General features: G+C 42.2%; 1 protein-coding gene across 4 annotated transcripts in view; it reads right to left on the bottom strand.

Moving 5' to 3' along the window:
• Positions 1-14,233: 14,233 nt before the first annotated feature.
• Positions 14,234-18,550, bottom strand: part of RHOT1 (ras homolog family member T1) — a 61,427-nt gene continuing 57,110 nt past the window's right edge. For all 4 annotated transcript variants that reach the window (XM_045984620.1, XM_045984621.1, XM_045984622.1 and 1 more), the window contains one exon: positions 14,234-15,094. In XM_045984620.1, coding sequence (XP_045840576.1) covers positions 14,977-15,094 — 118 coding nt within the window. In that variant the 3' untranslated portion in view covers positions 14,234-14,976. The remainder of the gene's footprint in view (positions 15,095-18,550) is intronic.

Here is an 18,550-nt window from a genome sequence, read left to right on the forward strand (position 1 = left end):
GGGTGGGGGTGAGGGGCGAGGTAGAAAAACTAGAGACCTAGCAATTTCTAATGCTTCTTAACATTTCTCCATTTCTGTCCTGGCAGGAGATCAACGTGCTTAGGGATCCCTCCATCCTCGGGAAGCCAGAAGCATGCTGGCACAGGCATTTTCATCTTGCAGCCCAGAATTTCCTACGCTGTGTTGCCCCCTACAAGTAGGCTCAGAAATCATTTCCTAACCAAAAAGGGACAGGTAGCTACCTCGTCACTCATCCTAAATTACCTACTGCTTGGAGCACTAGGAGTACCCGCAGCTTGGCACCAGCTGGACTCCTGTTGCTCCAGGACCTTGTGAAGTCAAAGGACAAATGGCTCACTGATGAGCAAAATAGGTTATCTTTTGTGACAGACATCTTACCCTGGTCTGCCATAACCCCATACATGCTCTCCGAAAGGTTTGTTGCCTTTTTTGTTTCTACTTTTTGAGAAGGGGCATCCCTAAATAGAGCCATCGTACCAAAAGAATATATGGGGATCCAACCTGCTAGCTGGGGATTTAAGCAGTCATTTCAAATTAGTGGGTAAAGATACACAGAATGGGTAACTCCCTTAATGTAAGTGCCTCTTAAAATATCAACCAAAGAGGAAATAAGTCGGTATCGCCACACCAAGCAGCTCTGCTCATGTGAGCTGACCTAAGGAGGGACAGGATGGCGGTGAACTGCCTCTTCACCTACATCCTTGTCTGCCAATTCTCCCAGACCTCGGTTTGCTTGGACTGTCAGAAGGTAGGATTTCCTTGTTTTTGAGATCTTCAGTTAGAAAGCAAAGTAAGCAGCTCTTGAACTGTTCCTTGGGTGTAGCAGGCAGAGGTTAATCCTTATAGGAATGCAACTTAAAGACCAGAGCCATATTGCATGGGGTTAACAACGGAGGACAGTGTTTTCCTTCTCCAAGCAAGAACCCAGTAAAGGAACGCACAGCTGTCCCTGTCTCTCACAACTTCCAGAACCATATATTTTCATTTCAAAAATTCATGATTCACAAAGAGAAAATCAGTTTAAAAATTTGATCTAGCATAAATATACACTCAGTGGAGTACAGCAGGGAGCTCTAAAGATGCATGGCTCCATGGACACAGAGAAACCAGCCAGCAGACACCCAAAGGCAAGCTTCCTTGGCCAACTTCCCTGGTCGCCTGGTTTTGAGATCTCCATAGACCTGGCTACATAAGATTAAGGCTCTCACTGGCAGATGACATGCCTCTCTTAATTCATTCTTTAAAACAAACAAACTATTTTATTCTAAAAACAAGCTCTACACCCAATGGGGGGCTTGAACCCACCACCCTGAGACCAAGAGTCACGAGTCATCATCAAGAGTCACATGCTCTACCAACTGAGTCAGCCAGACACCCCCTTAATTCTTTCTTCCTGACTACTGGGCAGGCAGAGCTTCATCACTGGGCTTTGAAGGGCATTTCCGGCAAGTAGCAACTCCCTCCCAAAATGTGACTCCTAAAAGGTGGCAGAATGCTGAGTGCAATGTAAGACGCACCTGGCTTATAATCTGGGACCAGTCTCAGCTGCCACTTATTCCTAACAGATTAACACAGCTTTCATGCTGCTTGAGATAAACACATATTCTGTTCCAAGTACGTTATTACAAGAGCATATTTTTCAAATTCAGCTGCTACTTTTGACATTTTTTTTTATAGAAGTGTGTGTCTACATTTTTACATAACATGTAGAGAAAATCCCTTCCAAGAAAGTGATTGCTGATCTCTAGTCCTGGGAATATGAGATATACCGGCACTTGAATTCTTTCAGCCCAGGTGAAATTAAGTACTCTTTACGAAAAAAAATAATACATACATACTTACATTTCTTATGTATAAGTTGTTCAAGTTCAAGTTGAACATGATTTCCTCCAAAAAACTTTTGGGAGCTCCTCAACTTGAGAAAATTCCCTTTGTTTGAATTCCCACTGCACTTGATTTTACATCCTATAGTTATTATTTTTCTACCTGCAGTAGACACTTATTTACACATTATCTCCTTAAAGACAAAAACCTTCCAATACAGCACCTCTCCCCGCTGTAACTCAGCTTTATTTCTCACACAGCTTTATTTCTCACACAATCAGCCCACTCTTTATTTTTATTTACTTATGTAAAGGTTTTATTTATTTATTTGAGCACAAGCAGAGGAAGCTGAAGGCAGAAGGAGAAGCGAGCTCTCTGCTGAGCAAGGAGCCCGATGCAGGGTTCAATCCCAGAACCCTGGGATCATGACCTGAGCCGAAGGCAGAGGCTTAACCAACTGAGCTACCCAGGAGCTCCTATTTTTATTTATTTATTTTTTGTTTCAAGTTTTTATTTAAATTCTAGTTACCTGACATAGAGTGTAACATCAGTTTCAGGAGTAGAATTTAGTGATTCATCACTTATATATTAACAGCTGTGCTCACAAGTGCCCTTCTTAATCCCCATCACCCAGCTAGCCCATCCCCCTCCCACCTCCCCCCATCATCCCTGTTTGTTCTGTATAGTTAAGAGTCTCTTGGGGTGCCTGGGTGGCTCAGGGGGTTAAGCCTCTGCTTTCAGCTCGGGTCATGGTCTCAAGGTTCTGGAATCGAGCCCCGAATCTGCTCAGCAGGGAGCCTGCCTCTCTGTCTACTTGTGATCTCGTTCTCTCTGTCAAATAAATGAAAAATCTTAAAAAAAAAAAAAAAAGTCTCTTATGATCGGGAAGACTTCGGGTCAGGTCATGATTCCCAGGAACCTGGGATCGAGCATCAGGCTCCCTGCTCAGCGGGGAGCCTGCTTCTCCTCCCACTCTCCCTGCTTGTGTTCCCTCACTCACTGTGTCTCTCCCTGTCAAATAAATAAAATCTTAAAAAAAAAAAAAAGAGTTTCTTATGATTTGCCTCCCTTTTATCCCCCTCCATGTTTATCTGTTTTGTTTCTTAAAATCCATGAGCGAAATCATACAGTATTTGTCTTTCTGATGTATTTTGCTTAGCATGAAACACTCTAGCTCCATCCGGGGGATTGCAAATGCAAGATTTCACTATTTCATATATATACCACATCTTAATTTCTTTTTGTTTAAAGATTTTATTTTATTTATTTATTTTTATCATTTATTTATTTGACAGACAGAGATCTCAAGTAGGCAGAGAGGCAGGCAGAGAGAGAGAGAGGAGGAAGCAGGCTCCCCGCAGAGCAGAGAGCCCGATGCAGGGCTCGATCCCAGGACCCTTTGAGACCATGACCTGAGCCGAAGGCAGAGGTTTAACCCACTGAGCCATCCAGGCGCCCCAAAGATTTTATTTTTAAGTAATCTTTATACCAACGTGGGGCTCAAACTTAGAACCCAGAGATCAGGAGTCCTACGTTCTACTGACTGCCCCAGGCAGGTGACCCCACATCTCTATCCATTCATCGGTCAATGGACATTTGAGTTCTTTCCATAATTTGGCTATTGTTGATAATGCTGCTATAAACACCAGGGTGCATGTACCCCTTTGAATCACCATTTTTCTATCCTTTGGGTGAATACCTAGGACTGTAATTGCTGGGTCATAGGGTAGCTCTATTTTTAACTTCTCGAGGACTCTCCACACTGTTTGCCAGAGTGGCTGTACCAGTTTGCATTCCCACCAACAGTGCAAGAGGGTTCCCCTTTCTCCCCATCATCACCAACATCTCTTGTCTCCTGCAGTAGGAGGGAGATTGCTGAGCTAAGGCTAAGGAGTCTCGTTGATCAGATAACTTGAAGAAAAGCCCAAAACCCCAATTCTGAGGCTTGTGGCCACTGGATCCCTGTATCTGAGTCCCTGCCATTCTGTAGCTGATTTTGCTGGGGCCCCACCCCACAGCTGCTGGCAGAGCCCATCTCAGCAGAAAATATTTAGGTTTCCTTTAGTTTTTATTTCCTCGCTCAGTCCGATATGTTGCACTGACTTCCACAGAGTTTTAGGGCGAATAGCCTTGTTTATTGCCTGGTCATTTGTTCATGCAAAACATATTTATTCAGCACTGACTATGTGCCAACACTTGTTCTAGGCCCTGAGTACACAGTGATGATTTAAGACACCCTGCCACTGGTCTTGGCAATGATTTTTAGAGTCTGACTCCAAAAGCAAAGGCAACAAAAGCAAAAATTATCAAATGGGACTCCATCAAACTAAAACGCTTCTGCACTGCAAAAGAAGCCATCAACGGGAAATGAAACGGCAGCCTACAGGATGGGAGAGAATATTTGCAAATTATACATCGGATAAGGGGTTAATATCCAAAACACATAAAGAACTCCTATAACTCAATGGCAAAAAAACAAACCATCCAGTTAAAAAATGGGCAGAAGATCTGAATAGACAATTTTCCAACAAAGATATCCAGTTAGCCAAGAGGCACATGAAAAGATGTTCAACATCACTCATCATCAGAGAAATGCACATCAAAACCACAATGAGGTATCACCTCATACCTCTTAGAATTGCTGTTATCAACAAGGCAAGAAGTAACGAGTACTGGTGAGGAGGGAAAAAGGGAATCCTGGAGCACTGTTTGTGGGAATTTAAATTGGTGCAGCCACAGGGGCTCCTGGCTGGTTCAGCCCGTAGAGTGTGTGACTCTTCATCTCAGGGTTTCGAGCTCAAGCCCCACCCTGGGTGTACAGACCACTTAAAAATACAATAAAATCTTAAAAAAATTGGTGCAGCCACTGTGGAAAACAGTATGGAGGTTCCTCAAAGAATTAAAAATGGAACTACTGTATGATCTAGCAATTCTACTTCTGGGTATTTATCCAAAGCAAATGAAAACACTAACTCAAAAAGATACACTCAGCCCATGTTCACTGTGGTATTATTTATAGCAGCCAAGATATGGAGATAACCTAAGTGTCCAATGGATGAACTGATGAAGAGGTACACACACACACACACACACACACCAGAATACTATTCAGCCAAAAAAAGAATGAAATTGGGGGCGCCTGGATGGCTCAGTCTTCATCTCTTGATTTCACCTCAGGTTGTGAGGCTGTGAGTTCAAGCCCTGTTTTGGGCTCCATGATGGGTGTGGAGCCTACTTAAAAAAATAAATAAATACAAATTTAATGAATTATGACAGTACAATCCCAATTAATAAAAGAAGAAATGATAGAAGTAGAAAATGTGGCAAGCGTCACAGTTAAGAACTATTCTGGGCAAGATCAATATTAGTCACTATCACAATGCGATACCACTTCACACTCACTAGAATGTTTACAATAAAAAACAGATAACGAGCACTGGCAAGGATGCATTGAAACTCGAATCCTCATATATTGCTGCTGAGGATGTAAAATGGCAAAGCCACTTTGGAAGACCACTTGGCAGTTCCTCAAAATATTAGCACAGAATTACAGATGGCCCAGCAATTCCACACCCAGGTATATACCCAAGGATATGTGAAAACATATCTGTACACAAATGTTCAAGGGAGCATTACTCGTAGTAGCTAAAAAATAAATGCCTGGCTTAGAGCATGCTACTCTTGATTTCCGGGTCATGAGTTCAAGCCCCAAGTTGGACATAGAGTTTACTTAAAAAAATTAAAAAAAAATAAAAATTGTTATGAAAAAGTAAAAACAAAAAGTTTCAACTGATAACATAAACAAAATGTGGTATGTCCATACAGTGAAATATTATTCAGCCAAAAAGGGGGAATGAAATACTGGTATGTGTTGCAGTATAGACGGATCTTGAAAACATTATGGTACGTGAAAGAACCAGTCACAAAAGACCACTTGTTGTAGGACTCTGCTTATTTGAAACGCCCAGAACAGGCAAATCCTGTTATTATTTTTGTAACTTGTAAAATGTTTCAAACTATTTTGAAAATGGAAAGTTAAATAAAAATCCTCAAGGAGCTCGAAGAGATCATCTAGAGACAGAGTATAGGTAGGGTAAGAAAACCGAGGACAGAACCTTGGAGAACACTAACCCTGGAGAGGCTCGGCAGAGGTCTGGTAGCCAGCCAGAGACTGACAAAGACAAAGTAGCCAGCAAGATAGGAAATTCAGCTACATGTGCCACCTGCCAAGGCAACGGGGGCTAAGGGACATTTTATTGGGCCCGAAACTCAAGACAACTTAGTCAAGGCATTTCTTAGATACACACAGGAAAAAAAATGTGGGCTGTCACCCACACCTCTCCAGCTCTCCCAGATGCAATGGTTGAGCTCTGCTCAAACACAGGAGGAGCAGACCCTTGCCAACCAGTGGTGTTTGCTGTGGGGACTATTCTCTTGGGGAAGAAGGAAGGTTAAAAAAACAAAAAACAAAAAACAAAAAAACACGGACAGATCTCAGTGAATGTACACAATGATCCCAATCTTCATTTTATTGGGAGGGGGAGCCAGAACCAGAAAAGTCAAGTAATTTGAACATGGCAAAGTTGAGATGCAAACTCAGACCTTAGCTCTTAAGTCCATGCCTTTACACTCTTGACACTCTTGACACTCTTGCTCCTGCAACACCACTAAGAGACCACTTAGTTTCCACACCCGCTCGTCAGTGTCCCCACAAATGCGGCCGTGACTGAGTACAGCTGCTTGTCAAGAAATGGTTGCATAAGCTGGTGCAGCCACTCTGGAAAACAGCATAGAGATTCCTCAAAAAGTTGAAGATAGAGCTACCCTACTGGGTATTTACCCTAAAGATACAACGTAGCGATCCAAAGGGGCACGAGCACCGGAATGTTTAAAGCAGTGATGTCCACAATAGCCAAACTATGGAAAGAGCCTAGATGTCCATCGACAGATGAATGGATTAAGAAGATGTGGTGTGTATATATAAGGGAATATTAGGCAGCCATAAAAAATGAAATCTTGCCATTTGCAACGATGTGGATGGAACTAGAGGGTATCATGCTAAGTGAAAAGTCAATCAGAGAAAGACAATTATCATATGATCTCACTCATATGTGGAATTGAGAAACAAGGCAGAGGATCATAGGGGAAGGGAGGGTAAAATGAAACAAGACGAAACCAGAAAGGGAGACAAGCCATAAGAGACTCTTAATCTCAGGAAACAAACTGAGGATTGCTGGAGGGGAGAGGGGTGGGAGGGATGGGGTGGCTGGGGGATGGACACTGGGGAGGGTCTGTGCTGTGGTGAATGCTGTGAATTGTGGAAGACTGAAGATTCACAGGCTTGTACCCCTGAGATAAATAATACAGTATATGTTAAAAAATAAAATGAAGAAATAGAAAGGGTTGCATAAATCAAGAAAATTAAGTCAGACACAGGAGATGGACATGTATTCCCCAGGGTATTCTAAGAGTAGGCAGGTGCACGATTAAGTGGGGCAGAGATCTGTGACTCAGTGCACGGCCAGCAAGGCAGAGTCTGGCAGGACAGAGTCGGTGAGCTACTCCAGGTTTGGATCTTCAGTGGCAGAGGAAAGGGCAAGTTTCAGACACCTGCCTAACACATCCCTCCCCTGCTTAAGGCCTTTAATAGAGCTTCTAGAGAGGGTAGATGAGATGGTCTCTGAACAAGACAAAGGTCAGGGCTGGGAGCCACGCTGTGAAGAAGGGGTAAAGTGGACAGATGCAACCTAAACACCAAGACTTAGATCCTGGGCACCAGCAGCCTGGCCTCAACCCTCCCGAGACCTAAAGGATAAGGAGCTTCGAGGGCAGGACTTTAGAGGGAGCATCTGCAAAGCAGCCACAAGTGTGAGTGAGGTGCATTGTTAGAACAGAAAGATCTCTCTGGAGCGTAGTCGGATGGGAGAGTGCAAATTTGGGGGGCAAACAAGGTCTGGCTGGGGTCTGCAGGGTTTTGTCAACCACTTATGATTTGACGGTATCATGAATAGAAAAGAAAGACCCAAGTTTGCTAACCTATCTAACAGATGCATAATCACTCTGTTGGAAAACAATTTTAACTCGTGTTTACTTAGTTATCCCAGCACACTGTAACCTCTTTGAAGGCAAAGACCATGTGTTGAACGACTCTGACTGCCCCCATGTCCAGTGGGCAGTCCTGACTTCAGCAGGCGTCAGGATCCGGTGGGGGGGGGCTTGGTGTTCGTGAACACCCATTTTGCTGGACCCCAATTTCCAAGTTTCTGAGTCATTCGGTCTGGGGTGGGGCCTGAAAACTATCCCTTACAAGTTCCCCAGCACTGTGACCATGCTTCCAGAATCTGGGGACAAGTTAAGAGATCTCAGAGGGACATCAGTAAAAAGAGTAACTGGACGTGTTATGCTCAGCCGCTTCCGGTCTAGACGGTACCTGGAAGTGGCTGGAGAGCAGGGGGCTGGACTCACAGAAATCCCATGGGCGAATGAGAGAAGCAGAGGTCAAAAAAGAGTTACGTCAGTGATAGAATGTTATTCTAGGAGTGTTCCCCTCTGGCAAAGCCTCCGTTCCAAGGTACTTTGCTACTTATAAATAAAGATTTTTTTTTTTTTAATTTATTTGACAGAGAGAGATCACAAGTAGGCAGAGAGGCAGGCAGAGAGAGTGAGAGGGAAGCAGGCTCCCCGCCGAGCAGAGAGCCCGATGTGGGACTCGATCCCAAGACCCTGAGATCACGACCCGAGCTGAAGGCAGCGGCTCAAACCACTGAGCCACCCAGGCGCCCCTGCTACTTATAAATAAAAAGAGAAAGCATTTTTTTTTTCAAAATTAACAATTTAAGAACAAGTAAGCAAAAACCATAAACGGTGTCTTTAAAAGAGCCCTACTTCCAGCCCGACTTCCCTCAGTCGTCTAACCCTGAAAGCAAGCTCACCGCCAAACCTGCACTCCTCTAAAGAGACACCTGGTGACAGCTCCCAGAAGTGAAGGCAGAATGCCTCCGAGGAACTGGAAGTCTTCCAGAAAATCTGCTTTGCCCACTTTAACCATTCTTGGCAACGGAAATGTCAAAACGCTGTTGGTTTTTTCTTCTTAGGCCTGGCTTGTAAAACTGAACATACTGCAAATTTCCCAAAGGGAAAAAACCAAGTCAAGTCGTCAAGGACCGGCTCCTGCAGTGGGAGCACACTGAACTGGGAGTCAGGACCTGGGTTCCGACCCTAGCTCAGGCACAGACTAACGTTTGGCTCTGTGTGAGTCACTTCTACTCCTCGTGCTGTTTATTCTATAAAAGCATGTGTTAGGGGCGCCTGGGTGGCTCAGTGGGTTAAAGCCTCTGCCTTCGGCTCAGGTCATGGTCCCAGGGTCCTGGGATCGAGCCCCGCATCGGGCTCTCTGCTCAGCGGGGAGCCTGCTTCCTCCTCTCTCTCTGCCTGCCTCTCTGCCTGCTTGTGATCTCTGTTAAATAAATAAATAAAATCTAAAAAAAAAAAAAAAGCATTCAGTTTAAAAAAAAGCATGGTGTTAGATGATACCTCGGTTTATTTCATTCTGATATTTTGACTTTAATATCCAAAGAAATAAGAAGCATTATTACACTGTCATGCACACAGGGGGCTGATCACCTCGCTAACTAGAGGTCAAACTAACCACTCTTGCAGAATTCTTGTTTTTCTTCCTCCTAAAGATTTTATTTATTGAGAAAGAAAGAGAGAGAGTGAACAAACAAACAGGGTGGGGGGACAGAGGGAGAGGGAGAAGCAAACTCCCCACTGAGCAATAAGCCTGACACAGGTGATCCCAGGACCCTGAGATCATGACTGGAGCTGAAGGCAGACCCTTAAGCCACTGAGCCACCCAGGTGCCCCTCTTGTAGGATTCTTTTACCTTCCAGGTGTGCAATTAATTACACAATTTCACAAATGGAAAACAAACATGGATTAAGTACCAAAAGAACAGCTCCAGGGTGAGTGCTCAGAGGAAGTGAAACTGATGTCCTCTTTACCTGCTTAGGCCACGCTGCCCTCTAAGATGAGCCCCAGCCCTGCCGCAGCGCTATGTTCTGGTGAACACCACCATTGGCAAAAGTGAAACAAAGGAAACACCTCCTACAGATCCAATCTTAGTTTCCCTACAAATAAAACATGAATACAATACCGTATTGTACCTTTTCAAATTCCAAAACAATCGGGTAAATTGTTTTTTAATTACTAGTAAAACCTGCTATGCATTTATTACTATATTTTCATCAGTTACACCAGGCGTCGGTCAGATCGGGCCCACGCCCTGTTTTTATACAGCCCTTGGACTAAGGTAGGTTCTCTGTTTTTAAGTGCTTAAAATATTTAAAAAATATTTTGTGACAAATGAAAATATATGAAATTCAAATTTCCATGCCTATAAACAAAGTTTTATTAGAATGCAGTCACGGTGGGGCGCCTGGGTGGCCTAGTCCCTTGTGTCTGACTCTTGGTTTTAACTCAGGTCACGATCTCAGGGTGGTGAGATCAAGGCCTGCATCTGGCTCCTCGCTCATCGGGAAGTCGGCTTGAGATTCTCCCCTCTCCCTCTGCACCACCCCGCCCCCCCCCCCGCCTGCCCTGCTCACAGGTGCACTCACTCTCTAAGATAACCTTTTTTTTTTTTTTAAAAAGGATGCAGTCAGTCATGCAGGGCACCTCAGTGGCTATTGGTTAGGTGTCTGCCTTCAGCTCAGGTCATGATCCCAGGGTCCTGGGACTGAGCCCCATATCGGGCTCTCTGCTCAGTGAAGAGTCTGCTGCTCCATCTCTCTCTGCCCCCTGCTCATGCTCCTAAAATAAATAGATAAAATCTTTAAAAATAAATAATAAATATCTACATTTGTTATTTATTATATAAATATATAAGTATAAAATAAATATTTATTATTTATATTTATATTACAATAGTATCAGTCATGCCCATTTGTTTTGTCTGTGGTTGCTTTCCTGCTATGACAGAGTGGAGGAGCAGCAAAAATTTCAAACATTTACTATCTGGTCCTTTACAGAAAAAGTTTGTGATCCATAAATTATTCTACCCCATACATACCCACATCATTCTAATAAAAACTTCCAAGGGTTGTCTGATTATAAAAGACTTAAAATATAGACCACAAATAGGAAAATCCTGAAAGAGGAAAAAGTGATCATGTGGAATTTGATTTTTCCAATGTGTATGTATAAAGATAATACTGGCAATGCCTCCTTGTGAGTATACACCTGACATACAGCTTTCAAACCCAGAACAAATGACAAGCTCTCAATCTCCCTGTCTGACTTCCGCAATGGCCTATGCTGAAGGAGAAGATAAAATCTACAGAGCAAAACTGGAAAATACATCCAGAAACTGGAAAGACATTAGGAAGTTAGGAAGTGCTTCCTAATGATGTCAAAATCTTGCTTTCTGGTAAAAGCGTCCATACTTTCTGAGCCAAAAATAACAGGAAAAAAGGTTCTGAATAGTTTGTGTGTGCTACTGGAGTTTTTAAATTTGGGATGCACTAAAGAAATGTCAAATTCGTAACTGTGATCCTCACAGGTCAGAGATGGAAGTGGAAACAAAGCTGAGGTCCAAATGGGTTAATAGACATTCATTCTCACAGATGGATTTTTGATAAACAGAGTTAAAAAGACAAGAATTACAAGTTTAGAGGTTTTAACAAGTGGGGCTGTGAAATCTGGAGACTGAGGTTCTTGGAACAGTCAGGCTACCTGTGTGGAACACTGTCAACCCATAAACATTAAATAAATTTAGCATCTTGATGTCCTACTTCCCAGAAAGGACCTAGTCCCAAATCAGCTTCCTAAAAGCACATAGACTCTTAAAATTGAAAGGATGATGCCAAATAAATGTGTTCATGACAACTCGGTCACATACTCATTTTTAAGATTTGTACACATATATTTTAAAGACACTTTTATGTTGTTTTTTTACTAGTACAACTCAGACAAAAGGGGCACCAAAGCTAACAGCAGTTGAATTCTCAGGGCCTACTCAGGAAAGATTTATACTCTATGCAGAGTTTGAGCACTTACCTCTGTTCTCCCTTTGCTAGTCATTCAGTTGCCTTCCCTCAGGTCAGAAAAATTCTCATTTCATTCAGGACCGGCTCATCAATATGTCTCCTCCTTGGCACTTTCCCCCTGATGGGTGATGTACAGATATGCACAGATACCCACAGCCCTCCTATGTCTTCTTTCACAGGCCGTTTCAGGAGGGTTATGTGTCCCTCAGCTCCTGACACCCACTGTCCACTCTACTGTAGTTTATAAGCTCCAGCAATGTGGGACATTACTCATTTTGGGGTCAAATGTAAAAAAGACATATGAATGGCAAGAAGCAAGAGCCCCCTGATGTGCTAAGTAAGGCTAAGTTGCTACGTTGTGCCATAGGACCACAAACCTTCGAACTGATGTTCCTTCACACGACTGCCTCACTATTCATTAAAATACTGCAGCAAGGGCGCCTGGGCGGCTCAGTGGGTTAAGCCTCTGCCTTCAGCTCAGGTCATGATCTCAGGGTCCTGGGATCAAGCCCCACATTGGGCTCTCTGCTGAGCAGGGAGCCTGCTTTCCCCCCTCTCTCTGTCTGCCTCTCTGCCTACTTGTGATCTCTCTCTGTCAAATAAGTAAGTAAAAATCTTTAAAAAAAACAAAATACTGCAGCAAGCAGGGACGCCTGGGTGGCTCAGTTGGTTAAGCATCCGACTCCTGATTTCGGCTCAGGCTGAGAGTTTGAGCCTTGCACTGGGCTCTGCGCTCATCAGGGAGTCTGCTCCCAACCCCCTCCCAGTAAATAAATAAATAAATCTTGAAAAAAAAATTGTAGCAAGCAGCCTCACAACCATCCATTAAAGACAGGATGCCATTGGTGCAAAGTGCAAAATTTTCTTTCCAATCCTCAAGTTCCTACTTTTCCTCATTTTCCCTCGGTGCTCTTACAGCTTGCATCTTCTTTTTTTTTTTTTTTTTTTTTAAGATTTTATTTATTCATTTGACAGAGAGAAATCACAAGAGAGGCAGGCAGAGAGAGAGGAAGGGAAGCAGGCTCTCCGCTGAGCAGAGAGCCCGATGTGGGACTCGATCCCAGGACCCTGAGACCATGACCTGAGCCGAAGGCAGCGGCCTAACCCACTGAGCCACCCAGGCGCCCCTACAGCTTGCATCTTCTGAGAGTAAACCGTAAAAGCCAGAAGAAGCCTATCACTTTATTCACGTATTTCCTTGTATTAACTGGTCTCTAAATGAATGTGAAATGAAGAAACTATGTGCGTGACCCTGTAGGTTACGGAGGAGAAACCAGGGAGCATTCCCCCTGCAAGCCCGCCTCCCTGCACTCACTGATGGGACTAGAAGGTTGCTGGGCTTAGTAGGGGGAACGGGTCAAGAGCAGGTGAGATGGGGGCGGGGGAGGGGTGCTGCTGATCTTCCTGTCAGTTGAACACTTGAGCTTCGAATGAAAGACTGAGAGAGAAAAGTCTACATACATAAACATCACTTTTCACATCTTGGCAAACTACCTTCCTCAGTTTCTCACAAACATATCAATCTATAAAGTGTATCCATTTGAGTCAGAATAGGGAAGAACTTGGAAGGAAAGAACTGACTCATTGGAGGCTGTGTAACTGATGCATGTAAACAGGAGGCTCCGAGAAGACGAAAAACGAGGAGTCATCAGACTTCTCTTAACTTTCCCTTTCCTCAATTTTAGAATAGAAATGGGAAGTGTGGGGACAGGGAAGTACGCAGCTAAATACCGCACAGGTCATTTTACAAGTGTAGAGCTTGTAAGTTACACCGTTTCCGGCTGCTCAGGGAGTGTGATCTTTGGACGTCCATCAGAACCACAAAAAGGAAGAAAAAAATCCATGTTAGAGGTGCGGATAAACACGTATGTCACAGCTGAAACCACGTGAGCTAGGTGTACGCAGGAGAACACAACTGGCCTCCTCGAAGAACAGATCTGCCCACAGCTTTCAAAGAGACTTCCTCTTCTGCATACAAATCATACTGGTCTTCTTACCTAATGAGTATTATCTGCTTGAACAAAAAACAATTTTCAAGGTAAGAAAGATAGAAACCAGAGGATTTCATTCACACCTGCACAGGAATATTGACTTTGTAAGACAAGAAAACTCAAGGTCACGGTACACAGCAGTTATTTATTTAAATACTCGAAAAGGTTGATGATGGAAAAAAATAGGTTTATCATGAGAGTTTATGTTCGTTGGATTTATTTTATCATTTAAAAAAGTGCTGCCTCCGGGTTATCCTAGCCAGATAGAGAACACTTTACGACACATGCAGCCACTGTAGGACACTATCATAGACACGGCCGTTAGAGAATGACATACACTGGGGGAGGAAATTCAGTAGTAGTAATGGCGACTGTTTATTTAAACTAAAAACATTGATAATATACAAATCTTTTTTCTCATTTGATTGAAAGGGCTATAAAATTCTACATACAGACAAAGGAAGCAACATAATCATATAGGTCAGGCCCCCACTAACTGCCTTTAACTCACTCCTTCGTTCAAGAAGCACTTCACTCAGCTAGGCAACTTTCTAGACGGCTTCGAGGCTGGCCTACCACAAGTGACTGAAAGAGAGATGTGAGCTGACCAGGACTCCTCCGTTCTTAAAAATGGAGAGAAAAATGGCAAATTGTGCCTCGTGAACCCAAAGGATCATTCTGAGTAAAATGTAAAATAAATAATTGATCCATGAGTAAATACAATCTCGGAGCTGACTTAGACCTAGGAGAGTGAGCCAACCGAACACTAACAATACCACGTAGAAACATCTAGAAACATAATTTCTAGAATTCAGGTTGGGAGACCATATCTTGCCTGAATATGTACATTATTTACAAAATATTCCCTTTTGGCTTCTGAAATTTAGCCATTTGAGTTTGGCTGTTAAGCTCTTTCTTTCCATATGCTAGCCAATACTGCAGTTATAGCTATCATTAAAATACTCTTATGCATGAATTACAAATATTAATAAAGTAACTCTGCATGTATAAATATCTCAATATTTCTAGCAGAATTTAAAGCATACATAAATACATAAAAGTATTTGTTTTTGGTAGGGCATTTTTTTTTTTAATCATCGCTGTTTCAACAATGCTTTGTACATAGCAAAACCCAAAACTGCAAAAACAGTAGCACCAAAACTTGCTCGAAGCCAAAACGTGGAGCTCTTGAGGTCAGCTTGTGTCACGTGCCTGTAGTCAGAAAATATAATTAATGTTCAAAACATGGTTAGTATGAAAATACCAATTACATTAACAGTCTACTTTTAGGGAAGTATTAGCACACTTGTCAGGCTAATTGCATACAGTAATGCTTACCAAAAACATTTATCAATAGAGCCACATGTACATTGCTTAATCTTTAAACATAATGTAGACATTAATAAAAGACGAATGCCTTTACAATTAGCTACTACGTGGGAGTAATCAACATCTAAAATTTTAGACATTTTCTTCACATGGGAAATGGAGAACGTAGACAAATCAACCTACTACTTTTTAATCTCACCACGGTCCTTCAAAATGAGAGGTAAAACCGAGATCTCACAATTTTGAGAGTCCGTTTCATGGAACTTAGTATGCGATCTCCTGCCCAGGAATCAAAAGCTATCATGTAAGCAGTTAAGCGACAAGTGACCATACTTTTCTAAGAGCAATGCTTGAAGTCAACTTTAAAAACACTGAGCCCCAGAAAAAATTTACCCAAAAAATCCCAAAGGGGATAGGGAAGATTTACCAGTTCGCATTAATTGGGTTACTGCTGATTAAAGAAAGAAAATTCAGAATAAAACAAAACAACAAAAAAATAAATAAACCGAGAAACCAACCCTGATATTAGTCAGACAGGCAGTGACAATGGTACCAACTAAAGGACATCATGTAATGTGATGGACTGAAAGGTAAATGACATAAAAGAAGCCGTACTATGCATGACAAGAACAGGGACAGCCTGTACCACAAACTGGGTTTGTGAGCATGCTCAGTTAATGACACTGCTAGGCACCTTCAAGGTTCTCAAGTATGACAGCTGACCATCAAGAGGATGATGCTTGAAAGCAAAAGTTGGCATATTTTATTCAAGGGTCACTGCAGGTTTAGTTAAATGAGCACAACTGAGAAGATGTAGAAAACTTACAGAATTAAGAGCTTAGTGAGACTGTCTAGTTCAGGTTATTTCACAAGTAGGAAACAAACAGCTTTGAAGCAAAAGTCTGACATCATGAAAAGACCAGGACATATACAAGAGAGTTAAGAGCCAAGAATATCAATTGTACAAAACGACTTTGCCTCAGTAATTGTCAGAGTGCCAATCGGATCAGTTATCACAAAATGCAATCTGCCCATCCTAGAAACACGTCTACAATACAAGCCAGAGTGCTCCATGCTTATCACCACGGCAAAACAACACACAGCACTCCAATTTCTTATTCTCCCCAGTTCAAGAAGAAGGAGAAGGAGAAAGAAAGAAAAAAGGAAAGAAAGAAAGAAAAAATCACTCCTGACATATTATTTTACAAAGCAAAGTGATAACACGGGTTCATTCCACCTTGTGAGTTAGTTCCTCCAACAGGCTTTCTTTCTTTCTTTCTTTCTTTCTTTATTTATTTAAAATTTCCAGTTAGGGAAGAAAATTCGTAGGTTTCAGTTTTCCAGCTGGAAAAACTCCAACAAGGCCAACCCACTGGTTGTGGGAAATGTTACCTGGCTTCAAGAAAAAGTGGACCATGAGATGACACCATGAAGATGGAATCTTCTACAGAGCGGACGGCGTGCACCTGGTGAGTAATACTGCCTTCGTCGTCTGCTAACAGCATGGCACCCCACTCAGCTACCCGGGCTCTTAACCTTTTATACACATGCACACAGTTTGCAGTTCACAGCAGAGCTCACAAGAGAAGGGGACTGAAAATAACATCTCTCAATTAAACATCCCACACAGAAATTGAGTTGCCACCCTAATAGGATGCATCTCATGCTTCTATATTTAAAATAAATGTATTCTCTAACAAATTGCCAAACTTCAAAAAAAAAAGTATCTATGGGTACTTTTCAGAAACACTCACATATCAGGAAAGAAAACCTAAGGCTGTTATGTACATTCTCTATAAATCCCTTCGAGACTCGTTCTGCTAGATCTGAAACACCAAGAGAAGCCTTGGAAACCAGTTCCTCAGCAGGGCCTGATGGGAGGTGGTGACCGTAAGTATTCATCAAAATGAGGTTAACGACTACGAGTCAGGAAATTGACTGATGCTTCTGACTGCAGACCACCAACAACTGCAAACATGAGTCTGCAAAAAATGGAGTCCAAACTCAGGGACTACCGGAGACCAATGATGAGAGTTTCAAGGTCTGTAACTCCCAATCAATAGAGATGTGTTGAATTTAAAGTGAGAAACAGGCTAAAAGGGCAGGAGAGCTTTTGCTTCAGCTTTGATCTCTCTGATTTTTTTTTTAAAGATTTAATTTATTTATTTAACAGAGAGAGAGAGAGCGAGATTACAAGTAGGCAGAGTAGCAGCCAGAGAGGGGAGGAAGCAGGCTCCCTGCCAAGCAGAGAGCCTGATGCGGGGCTCGATCCCAGGACCCTGAGATCATGACCTGAGCCAAAGGCAGAGGCTTAACCCACTGAGCCACCCAGGCGCCCCTGATCTCTCTGATTTTGATGCATCTTCACTGATGAAGGATTTTTATGAGATTGCTTTTACTTTTTTTTTTTTTTTTTAATTTGGGAAAGAAAAGGGCTAGGATTACAGCTAGCTGTCATCATGGTAAAATCAGTCAAAATGATTTCTCATAAATAGTTTTCAAGTATGGAATCGGTTTCACACAATTCCCTTTGTTGTATTTTAAGCAAGTATTACCATTCGTGAACTAATATATTCTGACTTTATTGCTTCATTTACTTTTGCATTTCAAGATAGTAATTACTGTTTTCCCCAAACTACAGTATAGGTTTCTATAGGCAGAATAGCAGTTCATGTTTATATATAAGAAACAATAAAGATACACGGTCAAGATGTACCCAGTTTAAAACTCAAGGCAACTATTAACTTGTAAGATATATTTCGAAGACTCCATCAACCTTATAGTGGTTACTTAAGATACCTATAGACATGGAAAGCTACTTAGAGACCTATTTTATACAGTTAGCATGTGCATTTAAGAGGTGCACTAACCAGGCTCTCTATATATGACAAAGCATTGATAATGGATGGCACACTCGTCACTGCCTAGCTGACTGACAGCACCTGGAGAGAGAACAGTGAGACGATCTTAACTGTACTCCCTAAGTATGAGACCTGAGCCATGTTTGCCACTTCAGGTCTCAAGAGGAAAGCAGAGCAATAGTTTCATGAAGCTGCCTCCTAGTTCATTTCTAAACTCAAGCAAAAATAATTCTTTCATATTTCAAAAGTATAATTCTTTCAAAATGACTCACATAAAATATCATTTTAGAATAAATTATCTTATGGCATGCTTTTTTTTTAGTTTATCATTATTTTTTTACTGTCAAAACGGTAATAGATGTTCATTATAAGATACGAGGAAAATAAAAGAAGGAAGAAAAAAAAATCACCTAGAGTCCCATCACCTAAGGCAACTAATTAAAATGTAGGGCATTTCCTTTTACTTTTTCTATGTGTT

This window comes from Meles meles, chromosome 18 (assembly GCF_922984935.1).
Source record: "Meles meles chromosome 18, mMelMel3.1 paternal haplotype, whole genome shotgun sequence".
Classification (NCBI taxonomy): domain Eukaryota; kingdom Metazoa; phylum Chordata; class Mammalia; order Carnivora; family Mustelidae; genus Meles; species Meles meles.